At 37.4% G+C, this 21,997-nt stretch overlaps 1 protein-coding gene across 2 annotated transcripts in view; it reads right to left on the bottom strand.

Annotated features, from left to right (window-relative positions):
* Positions 1 to 1,865: 1,865 nt before the first annotated feature.
* The window catches only part of LOC139135746 (ATP-binding cassette sub-family C member 9-like), a 76,452-nt gene continuing 56,320 nt past the window's right edge, over positions 1,866 to 21,997 (bottom strand). For both annotated transcript variants that reach the window (XM_070703413.1, XM_070703412.1), the window contains exons 3-30: positions 21,048 to 21,242; positions 20,473 to 20,622; positions 20,062 to 20,217; positions 19,288 to 19,422; positions 18,350 to 18,512; positions 17,300 to 17,340; positions 16,297 to 16,590; positions 15,191 to 15,388; positions 14,861 to 14,939; positions 14,334 to 14,439; positions 13,461 to 13,559; positions 11,484 to 11,649; positions 10,737 to 10,874; positions 9,936 to 10,149; positions 9,479 to 9,687; positions 7,982 to 8,221; positions 7,674 to 7,831; positions 7,305 to 7,397; positions 6,795 to 6,897; positions 6,367 to 6,480; positions 5,495 to 5,606; positions 5,234 to 5,364; positions 4,610 to 4,688; positions 4,004 to 4,112; positions 3,581 to 3,684; positions 2,934 to 3,067; positions 2,374 to 2,436; positions 1,866 to 2,091 (exon numbers count right to left, since the gene is read on the bottom strand). In XM_070703413.1, coding sequence (XP_070559514.1) covers positions 1,957 to 2,091; positions 2,374 to 2,436; positions 2,934 to 3,067; positions 3,581 to 3,684; positions 4,004 to 4,112; positions 4,610 to 4,688; positions 5,234 to 5,364; positions 5,495 to 5,606; positions 6,367 to 6,480; positions 6,795 to 6,897; positions 7,305 to 7,397; positions 7,674 to 7,831; positions 7,982 to 8,221; positions 9,479 to 9,687; positions 9,936 to 10,149; positions 10,737 to 10,874; positions 11,484 to 11,649; positions 13,461 to 13,559; positions 14,334 to 14,439; positions 14,861 to 14,939; positions 15,191 to 15,388; positions 16,297 to 16,590; positions 17,300 to 17,340; positions 18,350 to 18,512; positions 19,288 to 19,422; positions 20,062 to 20,217; positions 20,473 to 20,622; positions 21,048 to 21,242 — 3,918 coding nt within the window. In that variant the 3' untranslated portion in view covers positions 1,866 to 1,956. The remainder of the gene's footprint in view (positions 2,092 to 2,373; positions 2,437 to 2,933; positions 3,068 to 3,580; positions 3,685 to 4,003; positions 4,113 to 4,609; positions 4,689 to 5,233; positions 5,365 to 5,494; positions 5,607 to 6,366; positions 6,481 to 6,794; positions 6,898 to 7,304; positions 7,398 to 7,673; positions 7,832 to 7,981; positions 8,222 to 9,478; positions 9,688 to 9,935; positions 10,150 to 10,736; positions 10,875 to 11,483; positions 11,650 to 13,460; positions 13,560 to 14,333; positions 14,440 to 14,860; positions 14,940 to 15,190; positions 15,389 to 16,296; positions 16,591 to 17,299; positions 17,341 to 18,349; positions 18,513 to 19,287; positions 19,423 to 20,061; positions 20,218 to 20,472; positions 20,623 to 21,047; positions 21,243 to 21,997) is intronic.

The raw sequence follows: 21,997 nt of genomic DNA, 5'->3' as shown, positions 1-21,997 counted from the left end.
AACATTTGCTAATAGAAGTGATTTCTGTCATTCTTCGTTGTATCTCGCAACAAGACAGGTCTTAATAATCATTACGGACCATAGACTCGACTAGGTATGTATACCTATTTTCTATGGTCCTCACCAGAGTAAGAACTTGCTAAATTCACTATTTGAGTGAGATTTCAACATTAATGTATTTAACTTTGGTGAAATAAACAGTCATATCATATCATATCATATCATGCAAGTATTCTCTGTCCCTTTTGTTAAGACGTTTTTCTTGACATGACGTGACTTAAGTAAATTGGGAGAGAAATGTACAACAGAAAAAGTTGATAGGAACTATAGTCATATAGCACCTGCTCGAGGAAAGCGAATAAGAGCAAAGTTTACTGAAACAAGATCACTGATGGGAACAAAAACGAAGTCATATATATTAAGCTTAAGTAATTTTGCCCTATATTATGTGATTTTATAATCACATAGTCAATTTCGTTATCAATAAATTAATGAAGTAAGTAAATGAATGTCAGTTAAAATAAAATATGATACCATAGCTGATTGTCATTTGACGATTTTATTGGATATATTTGTATCTGTTACATGACATTATATTACCATGTCCTGCCCGTCGCATTTTGATTGGTCGAGCTGAACCACGTGACTGACCACAAATACACAGTAATGGTTTGTTTACATGCCCGTGAATATGAATAATAAGATTAACAACTCAAAGTATCGTAACTTTACAGCTGAAACGTAAATCATAATCAATCACAAAATAAAATGGAGCACTTGTAGGTCAAGTTGAGATACTTTTTTCTGAAAACATCCCCGGATTTGCCATTTTTTACAGCGCGCGTGACAGTGCGTCGCGTATTGCTCAGTTTCTGGGGCCCAGTTGTCGTTCGCTCCTGAAATTTTCGGAAATTTTGACGGTTTTCTTGGGTTCGCTGATAATATAATGGAAATAACAGACTCCGCTCTGACCATTAACGTTTATTTGTGGGCGCGGGCTAGAGGAAAGCCAAATTAACGGCTCGGCAAGCCTCGCCCGTTAATTTTTGGCTTTCCTCTCGCCCTTGCCCACAAATAAACGTTAATGGTCAGCGCGTCGCCCGTTATTTCTATAATAACGGCGGAAATTTGAACTCAAAGGAGCAACGTTTCAAAGTTCATGCTTAGCAAAAGCGTATTAACTTATTTCACAAAAAAATGGCCAGACAACTAGTTCGACCACAAATAAATGATTGTATGAAAGTGCCACACACTTTTAAAAAAGTAACCTCTCGACATTACCAAAATGGACTTACAGTGGTTTGTGTTGACCCATTGGCATAAGCCGAACTAGACATACTGTCTAAATCGAGGTGTTCCAAACACTGTCAGGTGTAACTATCATAGGCGGCATTATCAGTCAATTACAAAGAAACCAACCTTGCAAATGTTGGAACAATGCCTAGCAGAAGATCAGACATAGTCAAAACAACACGACCACACATATCCACGCACAGCCCACTAAGTATCTAGGACGTATCACTTGCTGTCAATAATAAGGCTTATCGCACTTTCAATTTTTATAACTGACAAACATATACACATGTATATCGTTAACAAATAAGCAAGTATTTTCTCAACACACCAAACGTAATTGCGATTGAACTATATAAATAATTACAACTCGGATTGCTAGTATAGCAGAGGTGGTGTGTGTGTGTGGATCGAGTGGTGTTGTTTTGACTACGTCTGACCTCCTATCAGACAATGTTTCAACTTTTGTACAGTAGATTCCTCTATGATCGACTCATATTACCGCCTAGCTGATAATTGCACCTGACAGTGTTGGCAACACCTCGATTTAGACAATATGTCTAATTGTCAAATGCCAACAGGTCAACGCAAACCACTGTATAGTATGCTTATAATTCAGTGATATTGCAAGACGAATTGACAAATCTAATCGAATTCTAACGGTCACTCTCCGTTTACCAACGATGAAAAAGCACTGCCATCTTGGTTTAGCAATTTCTTCGGTGAACCATACTCAATTACCTTCCCTTCACTTAAAACCAATACGCTATCTGAGTCCAATATACTGGATATGCGATGCTGGTAAAAAATACAGAAAAATAGACAGTAGAAAAGACCATCCCGTTATGATCACAACAAAAGGTCACACTGGGGTACATACTTGTCCCTGTGGATGAGTGTTATGCTGGCAACGGTAAGATAACTATTATATGAAGCTCGTTGGTATTTTTGCCTTTGGCATGTATATCTCAATGTGCTATCTTTTAAGCATAAAAATAGAGTGACATTTTGTCCGATTAAACGTTTGTCCGCTGGTACCTAAAATAACTGCTGAATGCGATGTAATGATGCAATACTTACTGCAATTGTAATGACAGTTCTATCGGCAAATGCATCAGAAATTATATTCTGCAATGCTGCATCCTGGAAATAAAAATGAAGTGGTAGAAAAAACTCAGCTGTGATGATGACTTTTAGTCTGGTTGTATGGTTTTTAGAAATGTGCACGAAGGCAAACTTTCAAAAAGGCTTGTCTGTTCATTCTAACGTCTTTTTCGCCGGTGTCATGGATTTGTTGACAAGTGTGATGTGTCTCTCAGACAGATAATCACTGATTGCATCAGTGACATCAGTCTGTACACCATGACCATGTACTTCCTACTTTGACTTACATATTGGTATATGGCAGGTACCAAATGTGGGGCAGTATGTGCTCACTCTTTCGAAAATCTGCTCATTGTTTTCTTAAGTATTTATCGTTTATAATACGGATTCACATTTAAATGTCTTTCTCATTTAAGAAACCAACCTATGTGGAACGTTTTATGTAAGCTAGCCTCATGCGAATAAGTACAGTGTTAGACCTGTTTGGAACAGCTTACAGTGAGAGATGTAATTGAAAGTTTGGGGGCGATACGTACAGTTTCCATGTCAACGGATGCTGTTGCTTCATCCATGATAAGAATCTTTGCATTCCTGAGAAAAGCTCTGGCCAGGCAAAAGAGCTGTCGCTGACCAACGCTGAAGTTGTCACCATCTTCAGATACATATGAGTCTTGACGGGAAAGGAATGGAGAAAGAAGTGTAAATATCCCAATCATTTCAGCATTCCAACTACCAGAATAAAAGTACAGTGACTCAGAGTCTTTTCGACTGGTGGAGACTCAGGAAGTGTTAGGACTGATCAATGCATCGATGAGTTTTGTATACCAGGTGTAATAGTACAACCACGGTCCGGGAATCGTGGTGCAACTGTTCCATTTTAAAAGCTAAAATAAGCATCTTGTCACTGTTGTAGTTATTTCTGAGCCGTTTAAATGGATGTCGAAGCGATTCTGTCAATAGCAGCCATTCTTACTGAACGCTACAGTTTCCGTAGTTTACCTTAACATGGCGAGGAGGTTACATCAAACAATTGCTAAGTCAGGGACTTGGTTGTGATCTCAATTTCTCATGAAATCGATATATGAAGGCAAAACTACAACTGTGAAAGACTTATCGTAGTTCAGTCAACGGAGTATGGTAATTTCACTTGTGATCAGCAGTGGTCAAGCCCAATCATACTTACCCAACTGATTGTCAAGGTTAGCCACGACTTCTTTTAACCTTGATATTTCTAGAGCTTCCCACAACTGGTCATCACTTTTATGGGACAGAGGGTCAAGATTAAACCTGCAATGAACAAGCCGTACCGAAACAGGAGCTAGCTAGCAGTGCGTGCAAGTAGACTTCAAACACAATTTACTTTATTCAAATGTCAATATAATTTATCAGAATGAGTTTATGTGAATATGATAACAATATCAATGTTATTGCATTTTAGTATTCAATGCGTTGACAAGTGTGTTTCAAACATGTTAATACCCAACTATACAACATTATACTTGCACTTCCACTTAGTGTTCTGTGCGATACATAGAGGACATAATCATAGATCAAAACGTCTCTATGAATGTGTCATTTAATAATGTTCGAGGCTATGGTTGCCTACCTAATAGTTCCTGCAAAGAGTACTGGATCTTGCGGGATTACGACCAATCTGCTACGCAGAGTCAGCAGTGGCACTTGACTGATGTCTATCCCGTCGATTGTTATACGTCCTGCGGTGTAAATTGTAAACAGGTATTTTACAGTGTTACTCTAATTCCGATTAAGGTAGTTCGCGCCTCGAAAGTGAAAGACTTAAACTCTTGCTCAAACTTTCCTCAAAGAATATTCCATTCACTCTCTTTCAAAAACAAGCATAAAAATCGGGGGTTACCGTGCAAATTTTGGAACTAGAGAAACAAATTACTCAAGATTTACCGATGTTTGAAATTCAAAATTGCCACCATCCCTGTGTTAAATTTATGGAGAAAAAAAAAATTTTCGAATTTCGAAAAACTAAGCCGATGAAAAGTTTTACTACACCATAGCTTTAAAATGAATACCCACATGTGCTATATCAGAAAAGAATCGCAAAAGTTTGAGAGTTCGAATATCTGTCCCGGAGGCGCGTTCTACCTTAAGATACAATGTTTATGTTTAAAGGGAAACAACCTTTTAAATAAAACCCTGCCGTACTACAGCTTTTCGAAAAAAACTAGTTTTGACATACCTGCAAAAGTTTCGATAAGTCTGAAGACAGCCAGTGTGAGTGACGATTTTCCGCTTCCGGTTCGACCACAAATCCCAATCTACAAAGCATTAATCGACATATAGAACAGTATGTTTACTGCGAGTAAGTTAATTACATCTCATCTAGCATTAAGTTATCATCAACTTGATTCAGAAAAAAAGAGCGATATATTACATGGCTCGGGAGACTTAGCCATATATGTCGGATGTCTCCTTTGGCTTTGACGGTATCAATAAAATTGCAACGAGCACCATCACTTGGGCAGGTAACATATTATGATCTTGATGCCCTCGCTATCATATGTTATCTAACTAAAGTAGGCATATAGCATCGAAGATATTCAGTGCTTTGTGCATCATTATACCTATTGCTGACATCGATTAAATGCCAGTTTCATGGTCAACAGTGATGAATGCCAGGCAAAACCGAGAAGGCGCCAACTGTCTTTTCTTCTGATTGTCTTTCATTTTGTAAAATCACTTTCGATGCATTTTCCTTTCCTTTCCAGGCGTTATCTGGCAGTGTCATGAAGCTAAGAACAGCATGAGGTTTACAAATCATCATTGTTACCATATACATGCATTACCATTAATATTTATTTACCTTTTCACATGATTTGAAATCCAGGCTTATATCTTCCAATACTGCGTCTAAATCTGTGGCATATCTGACAGATACATTTTCGAATTTAATATTCCCCTTGTCTGGCCATGCAGCGGGTGGAGCGTATGTCCCTGTAAAGAGTGAAGGGTGGCAGTCTGAAAACGTCCGAGATAATCTTCACTTTTGGAGCACTTTCCCATGATTCGAATGTTGCATTTTTGGCTTCCAACTGAGCATGACTGAGAATGTGATGTACATTACCTCGATATTCCTCTGTGTGAATTCTTGAATAGTGCAAAACTCTTTCTACTGAATTCATAAACATTTCACTTTCAGCAAACATTCGTACCATCCAGTTTAGCTGGCTACATATCTGCAGAAGATAACAGCGTGACACCTCTGTAAGTTCACAGGGTATTGATGTACACATCAAACAAACCGTATAAATACTGAAGCAAACAAAGGACATCTCCCTTGCAACATTGTTAACACATGTCTTGACTCAGTGCATCATTCAATTTTCAGCTGTTAACGTCCATTATAAATTATAATGACGACCAAATTTCTATAAGCTTTCGTTTGGAACCGATCAAATGCAGTAACCAGGCTAAAATAAATGTTACTCTTTTCTTTCAAGATATACAACAATATTATATGATCGTGACACTAAATGCTTTTTTGTCATTTAATTTAAATTTTGAATCATGTATGACCTTGCTGACTTGAGTAGGTTGACCAACAGCTCTTCAGCTTAGAAATTATAAAAAAATCCATCGTGAAATCCTGCACCGATCATTCTACTTCCTGTACAAGCATCCTCAGCTATTACATGCCTCTAAAGACATCGAAATATATCAAAATATGAATGAATGTATTGCTACATTGTTAGACACGACACGCCAGCAAGAACTGACAAGATAACGGATAGCAGCATGTTGATTAACCACAACAGAAATGGCAGATCACTAAAGACAATTTATGATAAATCGACTCTGTGATGTCGCCGTATTAAAGTTTGATCAATAACCTGCTTGACAATCATTCTACTCGCTTGAAAAGTTTCAGTACACGTCAAAGGTCAAATGTGCGACAGGTGTCATCAAGGCAAAATGATACAAAATATGCATTCTTACCGAAAGTGCATAGGTGAGAGATAATCCCACCAAACTCGGTTGTAAATCACCCAACATACATGTCACCAACGATCCTAACCCTGCAAGCAGTATGACCATGGCACAAATAATCTCCTATAGTAATTAAAAATAAATAGACGTTTAAAGCTAGTAAAGTTACCATAGCCGTGGGTACGACACTCAAGTTATAAATTAAAACTGAAGCGAACAGTCTCCGACAAACAATAAGCGGTCGGATATACACCGAAAAAGTGCCTTTATATGCTGAAATGGTGAAACGTTCAAGTTAATCTACCCTCAGGATAATACAATTGGAAATCATTTGATGTTCAAAGCATTTCCATAGTGATCCATAGTCAAATTTATTCCTGGAAGACAACCGCTAAGAAACAAATGTAGAACATTGACAACCGTCTCAAAAGACATACCAGGCGAACCGTCAGCCATCGAAAGCTGTTGAGGATGTATAGCTGTGCTACGTTGTTGGTGTCTATTGCCTGCAGTAATCGTCTCCGGAAACGTTTCTCGTCCCTGCCAATGGCATCAGTAAGAGACATTAAATGAATAGGATGGGTATATCAGGCATCGTTCATCGTCGATGGTCGGAAGTACGTGAAGCCGACTATGATAGTTCGATGGTAGGTAAGCGGATAATATTTGAAGTTGATATTTGGTGTTTTTGACTATATACAACTCCAGCCCAGAAGAGAGTGTATGTTATTAGTAAAAGGCGCGGCAACACAACTCACTAAACCCACCTTTCCTTATCTGTGCTGATGTGAACGCCTATATCTTTTTGATTAAATTTTGCTATCATTCATTTTAAGTTGTAGTATATGTTGGCATCTTATTGAACCCGATATCGGCATGGATAAATACTCTGCGTTTTGAAGAGAACATTTCAAATTATACCACACAATGGTTCACAAGTGGCGTACCTGTATGCCCTGATAATCGGAAGTCCTCCAAGTGTCTCGGAGAAATGAGATAACAGCGGTGACTTTGTAATACTGTCCAGTCTCTGGAGTTCTCTGTTATAGCGATTTAAAGGCAAAATTCAATACCAAGGGCACAGATCAATGATATCAATACCACAAAAAGCAAATTACTGTTACCTTTAAGATGTTCTTCAAATTCGAAAAGGATTTAACAAAAATCCGTATTGTCCTTGACCGTCTGATATAGATACAATGTGTCCTTGTCATCTACTTATTCATTTTCTTTACTAATAATGGCAATTCCAATGAGCGGACTTAATTTTGATCGCCTGCAATAAATCTTGGTAAGCATACTGTCTTTTTACTGACCTTGACGTCGCAACGAAATATCTTTGTACAAAATAATATGCCACAAGTAAAGGCGTCACGGCCACCAAAAATATTGGTGTCACTATGGCATTTACGATAATAGCTGATATGCAAAGTGATGCCGTATACAAGCAGCCAATCCATGTTGTCCACAATTTCTGAAATAAAAAAATCATATATTATTTTGAATTGCAACGTAAATCATGCCTCTGAATATCAAACCTATTAGAGTCAGATTCACATAGCTTGTATCCCACAAAAGGATATGTATGTAGGAAATTGTTGAGAAATGTCGTGAACGGACTTACCAAATCTATTATTTGGGTGTCGTTTGAAAATCGATTGAGAATTCGGCCGATGGGTGTCGTGTCGAAAAATCGCAGAGGAGCATGTATAATATTACGAAGGAGGTCCACGTGCAACAGTCTGGCTGCATATATCGCACTTAGAATTTGACAGGTGAGGACTATTCCCGTGAGAGCGACGAACGACAAAGTCCAGACGGTATAACCTCTCCGGTAGACGTCCACCTCTTCGTCAAGTTCAACCTGAAAAAACAGACATGCCTGATTTTAGTCAGTCGTGCCACAGAGTAACATAGACAGAAACACCTGACATCACTTCTTGGTCTTCTGGCCAGAGGTCCATATATCTTTCTTTCATGAATATGACTTTGTTTGTGTACCGTCTATTTACTGTCTGTTCTGTGCTGTTTTGTGTCTATGTTTACATCTATTGTCTTGCGAATTCTGACCTACTGTCATTGGATTATGGATTGGTATGATTGCGATTATTTTGCATGCCTTTGTTCCATGGTCGTCTCGGTAGACTATTGACTTTTCATATTAAAATGAGCTCCAAAGGTGTTAAACTTTTTGGAGGCTTTGTTTGTGGTTGATGATTACACGAGATTATGCGAAAAATACGACGAGATGGCATCGTACTGCCAGTCGCGTAGCAACCATAGTTACTTTGTGAGCTCTCAGGCCAGAAACACTGCTTCACGCCAATCAAAACATAACACGGCAGCAGTTTCATAAACATGTCCTTCCTTGACGCACGTGTAAAAGAGGGTACGACTGACCGTAAACCATTGAGTAAAACCAGACAGTATCGATAAAAGACTTTCAAATTTGGTTCAAACACACTCATTATATATTCATAAAAATATGAGAGGAATTTTCAAAACGGTAAAACTCATTTTCCTGAAGCTCAAAACACTCCCGTTTTCGCCAGCACGTCAATTCTGCTCAGCACCACACGACAACAACAACAACAACACAAACTTTGCCGAACATACTTTCGCTTAACAATTGGCGAAAATCCGAAAACTACCGAAGGATTCATGGTCGGCCCTCTTCAGAAAAGAGAGGCGAGAGCACCTGAGGCGAGGCGAACATGGATGGGTTACGTAACCGCTTCACGCCTTAAACAATACCCGTTGCCACTCTACCTATGTTTCTCTATGGTCGTGCTCTATGTTGTTGATCGGGAAAAAGGAACTCACAGGCACTTCATTGACTCATGAAACGCAAACGCAATGAGTAAACTTGAAATACATTCGGATACAAACATGTCTCAAGTGTGTTATTTGAACTCCTGTACACGACGTGTGAGAGAGGTTAGCTTGACAAAATTTTCTTATTTAGATGTATTGGAAATGTAATGTTCTATATCAATGAATTATATTTGTATAATCTGTAACACACGCGCGCGCGCACACGCACACATTCTCTCTCTCTCTCTCTCTCTCTCTCTCTCTCTCTCTCTCTCTCTCTGTTCAACGATGCACTTTTCATGTTCACCTGAGTTTTATTTGCCGTATCAACTCCCACTTCAGACCAGGCGGACAGCCAGAAGTGAGACAGCATGAGTGCCGCTGCCTGACCTGCCAGCAGTAGAAAAATCAGTACAACACGATAGTATTTGATCGCTTTTGCATATGCCAGGTAGACTCGCCATGATACTGAACCTCGTTCTCGTTCTTCCTTTTCTATCAAAGCCCCACTGGAACCTGTAAAAAGACACCATAAGGAACTGCGAATGTTTTGGATTATGAATAATCTGTAAACACTGGCTCTTCAAGAAAACCGTCGAGGTCCTTGTTCATGCCTCAAAATATGACCCTACCAATAATCACTGCTGTTGCGCTTGAATTTCACATGAACAATGGCATGAGTTGTAAACACGTCTCTGTCGCCACAAAATTTACAGACGTTTGCATTGGCTCGTCTATAGTATAATTAGATAAGAGAGTATTACCTCTAGTTGTTTGGATTTCGGTTTTGGATATTTGTTGATTGAGAATCACTCTCTCTTTCTCAGTGTCGTCAATATGTTCATCGTCACTCTCCCTGTCAGACTCTGACAGTACACGTATTGTACCTTCCCAAGCAGCGAACAGAACAGGGTCGTGTTTTTTTATTTTATTCAAGTCGCCCTCTTGCGCGAGTCGACCCTTTTCCATTAAGATCACCTGACGAAAAAATGTTTGGAAAAGCATTGGGGTTTATCAAACATACGCTTTTGAAATTCGTATGGATGATTTGTACGGTACTGATGTTTTAGTGTACGAATGTACAAAATCATTGTTTTATGTACGATATTCTACCGTGGTCATATGGAGAAATTTAAAGGTCCTGAAATTGACGAAGGTGACTTTAGCTGTAAGGTCTATCACTGACAGTATAACAGTGAACGTTCATGTGTTTGCTTTTAAGCGCGTACACGTCTCATTGTAAAATTGTCGTTGATGTGCAATTATTAAAGGTATACAGTCACCTTTTCCAATTTTGCCACAGTTACCATGGAAAGAGAAAATCTAACCAATCACAGATTTTAAGCGGGTGGCCGCTTTTTAAAAAACAGCGCCCTCACATTGGAATTTTGAATACCAAGGAACTCCCCTTTGACCATATATGGGCATATTTAGATTACAGGTGACTGTACACCTTTTAACTGTAGTATTCTTATAATTTCAAAAGCGGGAGTATACCTTGAAAAGTCTCCTAGAAAATGTTGACCCATAATAAGTTACGCCTTAAGCATCGACATGCAAATTACCTTGTTTGCGTGGTGTAGATACTGAAGATGGTGTGTGACCAGAATCACAGTTCTGCCTTCTCTTACGAGTAAATCAATGATTCCGTGTTCCATTAGATGTGCGCCAACGTGAACGTCCAGGGCCGATAAGGGGTCATCCTGAAATCGGAAAACTAAAGTCCATCAATGTATGCGCGAGATACGGACAAAACCGACGGAAGCAAAAAAGTATCTTCCCTCGTACGTACCCTATTGCATATGTGAAATTCAAGACATCCATCTATTCTAGTTATTATGTAGTCAGTAGTATATCTGTCAATGATTGTAACAATCGTCAACGTATGTAATGCATCCAAGCATGGACTTGTCAAAACGCGGTATGGCCTGACACAGCGACAACTGAGGGCATTTGAACCCTATGTGGAATCGTTTGAAGAGGCGTAGTTAAAAGTAAGATAAACAATGATAATCGGACACTTGTAAGCCTTAACAATGAACTTTTACAGTGTAATCGAGGTACTCATTTAATTGAACATTAAAAAACCAAATTGGTTCGACAGTATATAAATATGAACAAAATTTTAAACGAGTTCAAAAAGTACAGTCTAGGTACGAAGTTGAGTGCATATAATATCCGCTAACTCTAACTTTTATCAATCTTTCACCTAAATCAACATGTTGCATTGACATCATTAAAGAAAACAGAAATATGAAAATCATGTATAAAATTAAAGTTATTCAGTCCTTCATAATGATAAGTTGACGTACCAACAACACAATATCTGCATTACTGTAGATAGCTCTGGCAACGCTTACTCGTTGTTTCTGTCCTCCACTGAGGTTAATACCTTTCTCCCCAATCTCAGTCATATCACCAGCAGGTAGAATGTCAATATCTGGTTGTAATGCGCATGCTTCTATCACTTTTTGGTATCTGCAAGAAAACGGCAAAAGTGCGTGAATTGATCGGGCACGTCAAATACACATTACAAGCTTTAACTATATTTCTACAAATGAACTGTCTTTATATCGATGCTTTTGGAGTAAAGCCTTGTTCGTCTTAAGTTGTTTCACCGGACACTGCACGATGTCCGCTAAGATTAAACGATATCATCGCAGAACTATCCTTTCTTTTGTTCATAATAGATAACCTCATTTTTAGGGAGCCTTCAGTAATTACAGGGGGGGGTCACTTTTAGAAAACAGTTCAAGGGGAGGGTCACTTTTTATAAACCTATCTTGGGGGAGGGTCACTTTTGACAGAAGCTGATATTATGGCCAAAACTTTGATTGTCCGTGTGATATTTCCTGAATAGGAAATCACCAACAAAATACGCACACACTTATAGACCGCCATGCATAGTGAATTGACATTTGGTGAGATTCCAAAATCAAATTTCTTACACAACCATAGACTTGTAACCACTCTAGTCTAATCAAGAACAATAATCTTAATAATCAAGCATACATAAATGCACAGATTTATCTAATTTTGTACTGAAAAAAAATTATTCATAGTTTCATCATAGACCCCAATGCATAGTGTATGGACATTTTGGTGAAATTCCGAAATCATATTTCTTGCACAACCATAGACTTGTAACCACTGTAGTCTAATCAAGAACAATAATCTAAATAATCAAGCATGCATAAATGCACAGATTTATCTAATTTTGTACTGAAAAAAATTATTCATAGTTTCATCATAGACCCCATGCATAGTGTATTGAATGACATTTGGTGAAATTCCAAAATCAAATTTCTTACACAACCATAGACTTGTAACCACTCTAGTCTAATCAAGAAAATTAATATCAATAATCAAGAGTACACAAATGCAAAGATTTACCTATTTTTGTATTGAAAAAACTATTCATAATTTCATCATAAACACCATGGATAGTGAACCAACTTTTTAGATGAAATTCAGAAATCAATTTCTTGTACACAAATGTTCATTTTACTTCCCTATTCAAGCAAAGTACATTTAAATACATTATCAAATATATATAAAATACAGATATAGCATGTTTTGTGGGGGTAAATTGTCAATAATTTGCCTGATAGACTCCATGTATTATGATTTGATATTTTTGGATGAAGCACTAAATCAGCTACATCTTGCCTTCTTATAGTTGCACAAAATATGGTGACCCTCCCTTAACTGTATGAAATACCATATCTCTTCAAAAATTCTTGCGTGATAAATTGCGACTGTCCCTCCAAAAACACCAGCCCTCCCCTCTGTAATTTGTCCCTAACATAACAATTGAACCAATTGTTATGTAAATTAGCTGATACTGTTTTAGTTATTCCCGGGGAGAATACCGCAGTGGTTGGGGGGAGGGTCAAGTTTTAGAATGTCGGACAAGGGGGAGGGTCACATTTTAGACAGGAGGATTGGGGGAGGGTCACATTTTACGGTACAGGTGTTCGCGAAATTCCCCCGGCCAACCCCCCTGTAATTACTGAAGGCTCATTTACGGTAATATCTCTATAGCGCCCCTGTTTTCCTTGTGCAGGATTACACTCAGCTTCTATGTGAAGGCAACGAGAGTGTGATAAGAGAAACGTGTGAGTATAAAGTGTGAAATAATATTTTGGGTTAAAGTCAGCAGATTGCCTAAAAATCATTATATAGAATTGTCCAACAAGATGTCCATTATCGTCGGTCATTATTCCCATTTAAGTAACCTTCTTTGTGGAATCCAGATAAAGGGACAGAATCAGTTTCAGCTACCTTACCTTGTCTGGTCGAATTCTTTCCCAAACAGAATGTTGTCTCTCAGTGTCGCGTTTTGTAGCCAAGCCTTTTGAGGTACGTAAGATACGTGGTTTTTCTTACTAGAATAAAAAAGCATTTTTAGTGAAGGTGATATATATATATATATATATATATATATATATATATATATATATATATATATATATATATATATATATATATATATATATATTATAATATATAGATATATATGTATTTTAGTGAAGGTGATATATATATATATATATATATATATATATATATATATATATGTGTATATATATATATATAAGTATTTTAGTGAAGGTGATCTATCTATCTATCTATCTATCTATCTATCTATCTATCTATCTATCTATATATATATATATATATATAATATATTATATATATATATATATATATATATATATATATATATATATATATATAATATATATATATATATATGCTCTCGATGTCACCTTTCCCTGCAGATAAGATTTTATCGGGAGGTCGCTTGGAAATTACCTACAGCAAAATTACGGTGTGGGAAAATGGAAATTTGACACTAGTATTGTTGAATGACAGCTACAGGACAAAATACAAAGAAATTAGGTGAATAGCTGTGTTTACCTAATGAAAGCGCACTAGACTATAAATTACAATTGACTTCATTTGTAAACTTGCTATAGGATGTGAAGTATATTTGCCAGGGTGTGAGGGCAATGAAAATTGGCTGTTTTAGTCCTTACTTGAAGCACTCCGCTAACACCTAATAGGGAGTAGGCACATGGCTAACCTCCAAATCGTCATTTATTTTGCCATTTTAGACACTGTGGGCAGAAAAAATCAATATGCGTGTTGATACTAACCTGTTGAATTCAACTGAACCGTTGATCGTCGTCATCTCTCCCAACATTGATGACAACAGGGATGATTTGCCACTGCCGACTAGACCAATCACCATAACCAGACTCCCTAATGAATGAATGAATAATATGAATGAATGAATGAATGAATGAATGAATGAATGAATGAATGAATGAATGAATGAATGAATGAATGAATGCGTGAGTACGGTGGAGAAAAGAACAGATGAACCAAAATAAATAATAAATAAATAAACAAACAAATAATCAAATAAATAAATAAATAAATTAATTAATTAAATAATAAAGTAATAAGCGAGTCTTAGTAATTGTCCATTATCGTTTGCATGTTCGGTTTCTAAAGTCTTAATCTCAGTTAGTAATTTTGCAAGCCACTTGTACGTTGATATTATCAATATAATCTACATTTTTTGTAGCTTTCTTGACAACCTCTACCACAGAGCAACAGGAAGTAAAGAGTCAAATGGTATCACTCATCCCTCCAGAGAAATTATCGTTTGTTTTCTTACCTACAGGAACCTGGACATTGATATCGGTGAGAGCCAACGACGAGCCTTCGTGATCCCAGGAGAAGGTACCTCCGACTATCTGGTATCACGTAAACAGAAATAAAATGTATTACAGTGTAATGGCCATTGCAGGGGAATAAACATCAGGAATATCATTACACCTTAAACACAGAAGTCATACCATTTACGAAGGCAATGCTCTCCAAGGCAAAACGATTAGCACGGAATATCTGTAACTTGTCACATTCAGGAAAAGCGACATCCCACCGTGCAATATCGACAAATAGTGATGATTTTGTCGGAAGAGGATCCTAACAGTAACACCATTACCTGCAAAGCGACATGTTCCGGTAAGCTTTCTCGAGTTGTGTCAATAAATTGAGTCTCGTCTTCGTGATTAAACGTACCATAGTTCATGCGGCCTTCACTCTCCAATGAATCTGTAGTAACGTATTCTTCTCTAGAGTGTAAAGTCGATGGAGATTTTTTAAGGTCATCGCCATCGCCGCCATTAAGCCCGTCTTGAGACTGCAAAGGTAGACCAGCAAGAACACATTCAAAGGTGTAGCTTTCATAAATTTCCCCTACACGGGAAGAAAATGTCGCCTATATCGCCCAACTCAAGTTCAAGGCACTTTCTGTGTCATCCTCTCATGTCCCTATCAGAATGTTGCAGTCCCTTAATAAAGTGTTCGTTATTTTACTCTAGTGCATTACAGCGAGCATCAATTTCAAATGCACTCAAACTCTGCAGTTGACACTGGAGAACTCATCCATTTCACGAACGAACGTCTGTCTTCTAAAATGGCATTAGTAAAGCCCGATGCGGACTTAATCCAAAAATCTAGCAATATATTTATACAACGATTGTAATTTCAAAGGAGAAAAAGAGACAGAAACACCTCATAATCTCCTTTAATAACACCATAGTTAATCCCGATCCAGGGCCTTTTCGAGCCGGGATTTAAGGCCTAATATTGAAGGTAGTGTGCACCTCGGAAATGAAGGTCTTAAAATTTTGCCTAAAACTTTCCTAAATGAAACTCTAAACCATTCTCTTACCAAATGATGTATAAAAATAAAGTTGACTTTGCAAAGTTTGGTACTAAAGAAACAAATTACCAAACGTTTTATCTACAATATTTGAAATGCAAAATGGCACCACATCTTTGTTAAATCTACGGGGAAAAATTAAATTTTCGATTTTCGAAAAACTAAGATTGTCAATATTTTTCTTACTCCAAACGCTTTAAAATGAGCCTCCACAAATAGTAGATCAGGAAAGAATTGTCCTGATTGGAGAGTCCGATTATCTGTCCCCGGGGCACATGAAACAATAACAAATACCCGGAAGTTAAGTGGGTATACTGGTTGATTGCACGTTCAATGGATGCAGGGCATGCAGGGATGATGCTGGAATATCAAATCTACAATACCTTATCCCTGTTTGGTTCCTCTGTGCTAGTCAAATGGTTCTCAAAATCTGCGGCAGTATCAATATCATCAAAGCCTCTTTTCATCGGAGGCAGACCATTGTCTCGTTCATCTATTTCTTGTGAGATGAAGAACTTGTCCAGCCTCTTAAAGCTCACAAATCCATTGGCAAAGAAAGTTAGGACATGTGGGAGGGCAGTCAGTGGTATCGTGAGTTGATTAAATAAGGCAAGCGCCACGAACGCCAAATCGGGCGTTAGAGGAACTTGGCTTATGAAGGAATATGCGATGAACGACTGATATGAGAGAGAGAGAGAGAGAGAGAGAGAGAGAGAGAGAGAGAGAGAGAGAGAGAGAGAGAGAGATTGATTTAAAATAAACATTTCTTACGTAAAACTTCAGTTGTTTAGTTATTAGCTGTGTTTGCCCATGTTTGAGGCATGTCCTTTAAAATTAGCGTTACCTCTTTGAGGACCTTTGCTCCAAAAAGATTATGTACTTGTAAACATATAAAGGTTCGATTATTAATCTGTATTATCTGAGTTGGTAGGAGAACAAGACGCAATAGAGGCTTCTTGAAGAGGTTTGATAATGTCCCTTTAATATATTCACGCTTAGGCGTATACGTAGTCACGAGTATATTGCATCGAATCTGAATTGTCTGACTTGATCCTGTTGTCCGAATGTCGTGTGCTACTTTCCAAACGATGACAGTGGTGACATCAAATGTACATTCGCTGTACCATTGTCTCAAGTGAACCTGGCCAAGGATGGCATGAGGCCACCAACTCCATTGATATTGATAACCGTATAGTTTGAAACTATGCAAACATTAGTCAGTATGATCGGTGATTCACTAATATTTTCAATCGACGCATGGGTATTTTGTGGTTGGACATGTGACAAATTGCAAATACGCCTCTGAAAACGATTTTGAAAAAAGAATCAGTATCAAGTTTATATAAAATACGTTGCGCACAGATAATAAGCAGTTATTAAACTTACAAGGAAGGTTATCACAATGTAAGAAGTGTCCGATGTAAACCCTGTAGAAAAAACAAAGGGTCTTATTATAATGAAATAGCTTTATACTTATCATGCGATATAATAAAAATTATATATACACCGTATCATTATGAACATCATTTATTTAACCAAATTTCTTGCTATGTATATTTAAATTTGTGGAGAGCTACCCTTATTCTAAAGTTGCAATATTATAGTGACTTATAAGCCCATTAGGCTGGGTGACCACTCACCGTTGATGTTGTATCATTATTGAAATGTAAATGTTGAGTCATGTCACATGTCACTCTAATAAATAAATCTACTACTACTACTACTGAGGGTTAGACTCAACTATCATACACAGATGGGAAATGCAACACCTCAGATGACGATACAGAAGTAATATTGCTAAAAGGCCTGTGTCAGGGGCAGATTGTCTTGCCAGAACATTTACTTACTATATTACAATTTCAAAGTAAAACAAAAGACTATGACATCTCCATAATCCTCTTACAAACTAGAACACACTTGATCCCCGGGATAAAGTTCCCTTAGGCTAGTACCTTTTATTATAAGTTACGAAATCTAAATGAAGTGATGGAAAGTTCTCAAAATTGTCCTCCTTTACAATGTTAAAATACTATCAAATTACGGTTTCTTGCTTCGGCGATCCCAAGGTAAACATTAGGCAAACATTCCGCGTTTGGTTAATCTCAATATACGTGAATTGCAAGTTTCGATGTTTCAAAACAATCAAAGTTCGCAAAACTCTTTCAAGCCAACTTTATCATGCAAAACAGCGAAATTCGCAGAGTCAGTAAAAATCCCAGTTTACTCCAGCAGAAACTATGGCTAATACAAAGGCAATATTTTCCATCATATATACTTCAGCTAAACTACGTCACGTATGTCAGCCTATTTTAGGTTGTACCGCTCAACATTTTCAATACTCTAAAGTTAACATGCTGCATTTTTGGAATTATCAATTAAACGTATCATTAGACATTCAGGCAGGTCTTAAGCGAGGGCTGAAAATTCTTGACTTACACAATAAAATCATGCTTCCTCCAAATTTTATCGTTGACTTTATTTGCTTCTCTCTGACGACTTCGATGGCAGAACAGAACATTTCCTCCCAACCGTATAATTTCAACAATTTTATTCCTTGCAGAAGTTCGTTAATTTTCTTCAGCCGACTGTCTGAAATTTCCTATGTGTGATGTAAGGATACAAAGTAAAATATTACCTGTCACTTAGCCCTAAGATTGTGTATCATTAGAAACATATCTCGCGTTTGCTTTAAACACAACGCGAAATGCAAGCTGATAGCATTCGGAAAAATAGGGGATTCTGTTATGATGAACTGTGTGTTCTATATATCACATTGATTGAATTTTACCTTTGTTAATGTTGCAAAGTGCTTTATTTCATCAGATTGTCTACATAACATTGCTTTTGCAAGAAAGTTAAACCTTCTGATTTCAATTGTGCTTTAATAACTGTTTGCCACGTGAATAGACGTGCGGTTGATTTGATTGGGTACTTTTGTACTACAAGACTTATATTAGCAAGCAAATTTGTACGACAAGCCTCAATCATGATATCGTTTTAGTTAGTGATCATTCTGATTAAAGCTACAGAGATCACACTTTTTAAAATATCACGTGCAATAATTTAGGCAGGCTATACTGACGAAGTCACCTCGATCGATTCCAAAAGTGTAATGCGTGCAAAAATCACTTTCACTGAATCGGCTGTTACCCGGTTATTTTAGTGAAAGACGGATTCTAAAACAGACCAAAGTGATGAACTAGCTGCAGTGTAGTGCTATAGCAGGTAGGATATATAAGGATTCCAAAATGTGGATTTGCTAATAATAGTAAAAGAGATGTCTTGTGGATCTTTTTGATAATTCCAAGATTGATTACACACTATAATCGCCAATGTTATCCAGACGATGCAATGAACGACGTAAATAATCTTACCAATAATGTATCTTGAATTCGAGCAAGATTACTCGTAATTTTCAGTTGCAAAGGTACAATGAAAATTAACAGTAGCGCTCCTATAATGGCTGAAATCCCCATTTTGATGTATAGTAACACTAGGACAACTGTGATCTGTGTTTCAAAAGAGAAAACGATGCAATATAAATGGGTTCTAATCAGAGGATAACGGAACGACTGAATTGCTGGCTCATACTATTCGAGTGTGTCATCCCACATGGTTTTGATTATTATTTCAAGCCTATTAATACAAATGAACAATTATTCATTTATTTATTTATTTATTTATTTATTTATTTATTTATTTATTTATTACCTATTTACAATATCCATGTTTGTGAAACATGGACTGGATGCTTGGGTTGCTGTTTTCACACAACCACGCCACTTTTGGAAGAATCCTACGATACATATCATGTCGACATTGAATATCGATCTTACCGCTCCTCGAGTGGTGACTCAGAAAAGTCACTGGAAAGATGAAACGGCATGAAAGATAGCAAAGAAACTATCAATTAAAACTCCATTCTTTAGCATGGCATATAATAATGTATATTCTTTTAGAAACCTTTTTGCCAAATTTTGATTAATTTAAGTCTTTACCAAACTTCGAATTGCTCATGTCTTATGTTTTCCAGTTATCTCAAAAACGTCCTAGCGTGCAAAAAAGTCGGATAAAAGAAGATTGTGTCTGTGTGTATGCTCGCGCGTAGCTGAAAGGTACATCAGTTTATGAGTTAAAAGATTATTTGCCTGATATGGGATGGGCCAAATCCATATGTGGCCTAGTGTGAACCAGTGTATACTTAAGGCGTCTACCGACATGTGATTGGTTATTTGACCGATAGCCATATCTCCACTTGATAGACTCCATGTCGACAACCGAAGTGATTTATCGTAGATAAAGGCCTGAAAGTAAAAACAAATTGTTCTGTACCAATTTGTATACTTGTAAGACCAACCAGAACACGAATTGTGTCAGTTTCAGTGCAGTTTCACATGCTATTCTGCAAAAATTTGGTTGATTTCAAAATTCATGAAAAGTTTTCCAAATTACTCAAATTCTATACATAAACTGTCCTTGGTCGGGGAAATTATCTACGCATGTCTTGGAGTTTCTCTTTATTCACAGTTCAATTTCTCCTACATAGTTAATCTACTGACCTGTATGGCAGTTCGTGCGTATATTGTTGTCCAGTCCAAGATGTTCCCGCCATACTGCATTAAAAACGCTCTGACTACGATGGCGATAAAGGTGACCAGTAACAGCACAAATCCGTTGCTGAAAAACTCCTGCACCGTCACATAGCACTCCTGCAAGAGGAAATCACAAATCAAGACTTTTTAATTTTTCCTTCCGTCAATGGCTACCTCGATTAATTTCAGTATGTAAATGGTTATGCCTGAAACGATTAGGGTTGTTTTGAGAAAGGTGTAAAGGTCAGCAATGAAGAAACTCCTTCATGATGTAAGGTAACACCAGGGCGTGTGTGATCTGCGTTGCCTTAGAAATAGATTGTCATCATAGGATAATTGGATAACTGAATTGCTGAATTTATGCATCTAAACTTATAGTGTCTAGTCATCGATTTTCAGTACAGGAGGATGCAAAAAACGTTAATTCACTGCAAAGACTCTCTGTATAGACACTACGCCGTTCAATGAGAAAAAATTGGCTGGTTTTTTATGCTTGTACAATTTTACAGTAATTATAACAAGAGAGCAAGAATGTCACTCACGTTATCTATAGTTTGTTCTTCGTTGTAGTACAGCTTGGTGGCATATGACACGATCCCACCTACAGCGAGTGGTGGTATAAACATACAGGTATCACCCATTGCTTTGATAAAAACGCCCGTTAAGATTTGTACACCATAGGCCTTCACGTAAACTCTCAACAAAGATGGAGTTTTGCTTTTCTTGGCGGTCCTTTCCTGCAATAATTGATAATCAGGGAAGGTTAATAGACGAGAAATACAAAATAATTGTTAATAATGCATAACACTTAGACACAAAGTGAACGTGCTCCTCACAACCAAAAGTGTTGATAGACTAATACTTCACCCTCCACGTCTGCACCCTGTTCTCTGATTGAAGAGAATTTACAACTTAATTCACATGGAAGATTGTCTCCAGATCCAAATTGTCAGTTAGATTCATTTCGGATTGTCTGTCAGATCATCAAAACAGCAACAAAATATAGCTGCAGTACTTAGAACCCAGGGAACCGTCCCTCCTCTTTGGGATAAAGATTCAACTCTACGGTGAAATTGGCAGTTACTCCTCTGTGTGTAGCTATAAAAAATATGAAGTTAGGCCAAAAAAAAAAAAAAAAGCTGTTCAACGGGCGGGATGACTTCGAAGGTGGGTAGGTAGGTCGGATTTTTTTTTTTTTTTTTTTGATTTTTTTTTTTGGTTTTTCTTAAACAGAACATATAATATAAACACTTTTTGGGTGTTTCATACTTTTTCTTAGTCACATAACATATACTGGATATGTTGTTTAGTACGTTCATGAATTTCTCAAAATCATCACAAAACCTGTTTTGAAGGCTGATATACCGATTTTTCTTACTTTTGACCCTGACCTAAAACTTGGAGGGGAAGTGAGAGCTGTTCGTAACTGCCCTCCCACTGGTATACACTGAAAATGTGCCTTCCCACTGAATTATGATGCCCACTGCCCTCC

Source organism: Ptychodera flava, chromosome 6, assembly GCF_041260155.1.
Source record: "Ptychodera flava strain L36383 chromosome 6, AS_Pfla_20210202, whole genome shotgun sequence".
Taxonomy (NCBI): Eukaryota; Metazoa; Hemichordata; class Enteropneusta; family Ptychoderidae; genus Ptychodera; species Ptychodera flava.
The sequence above is the reverse complement of the archived record's forward strand: the minus strand, read 5'-3'. Positions and strand labels throughout refer to the sequence as shown.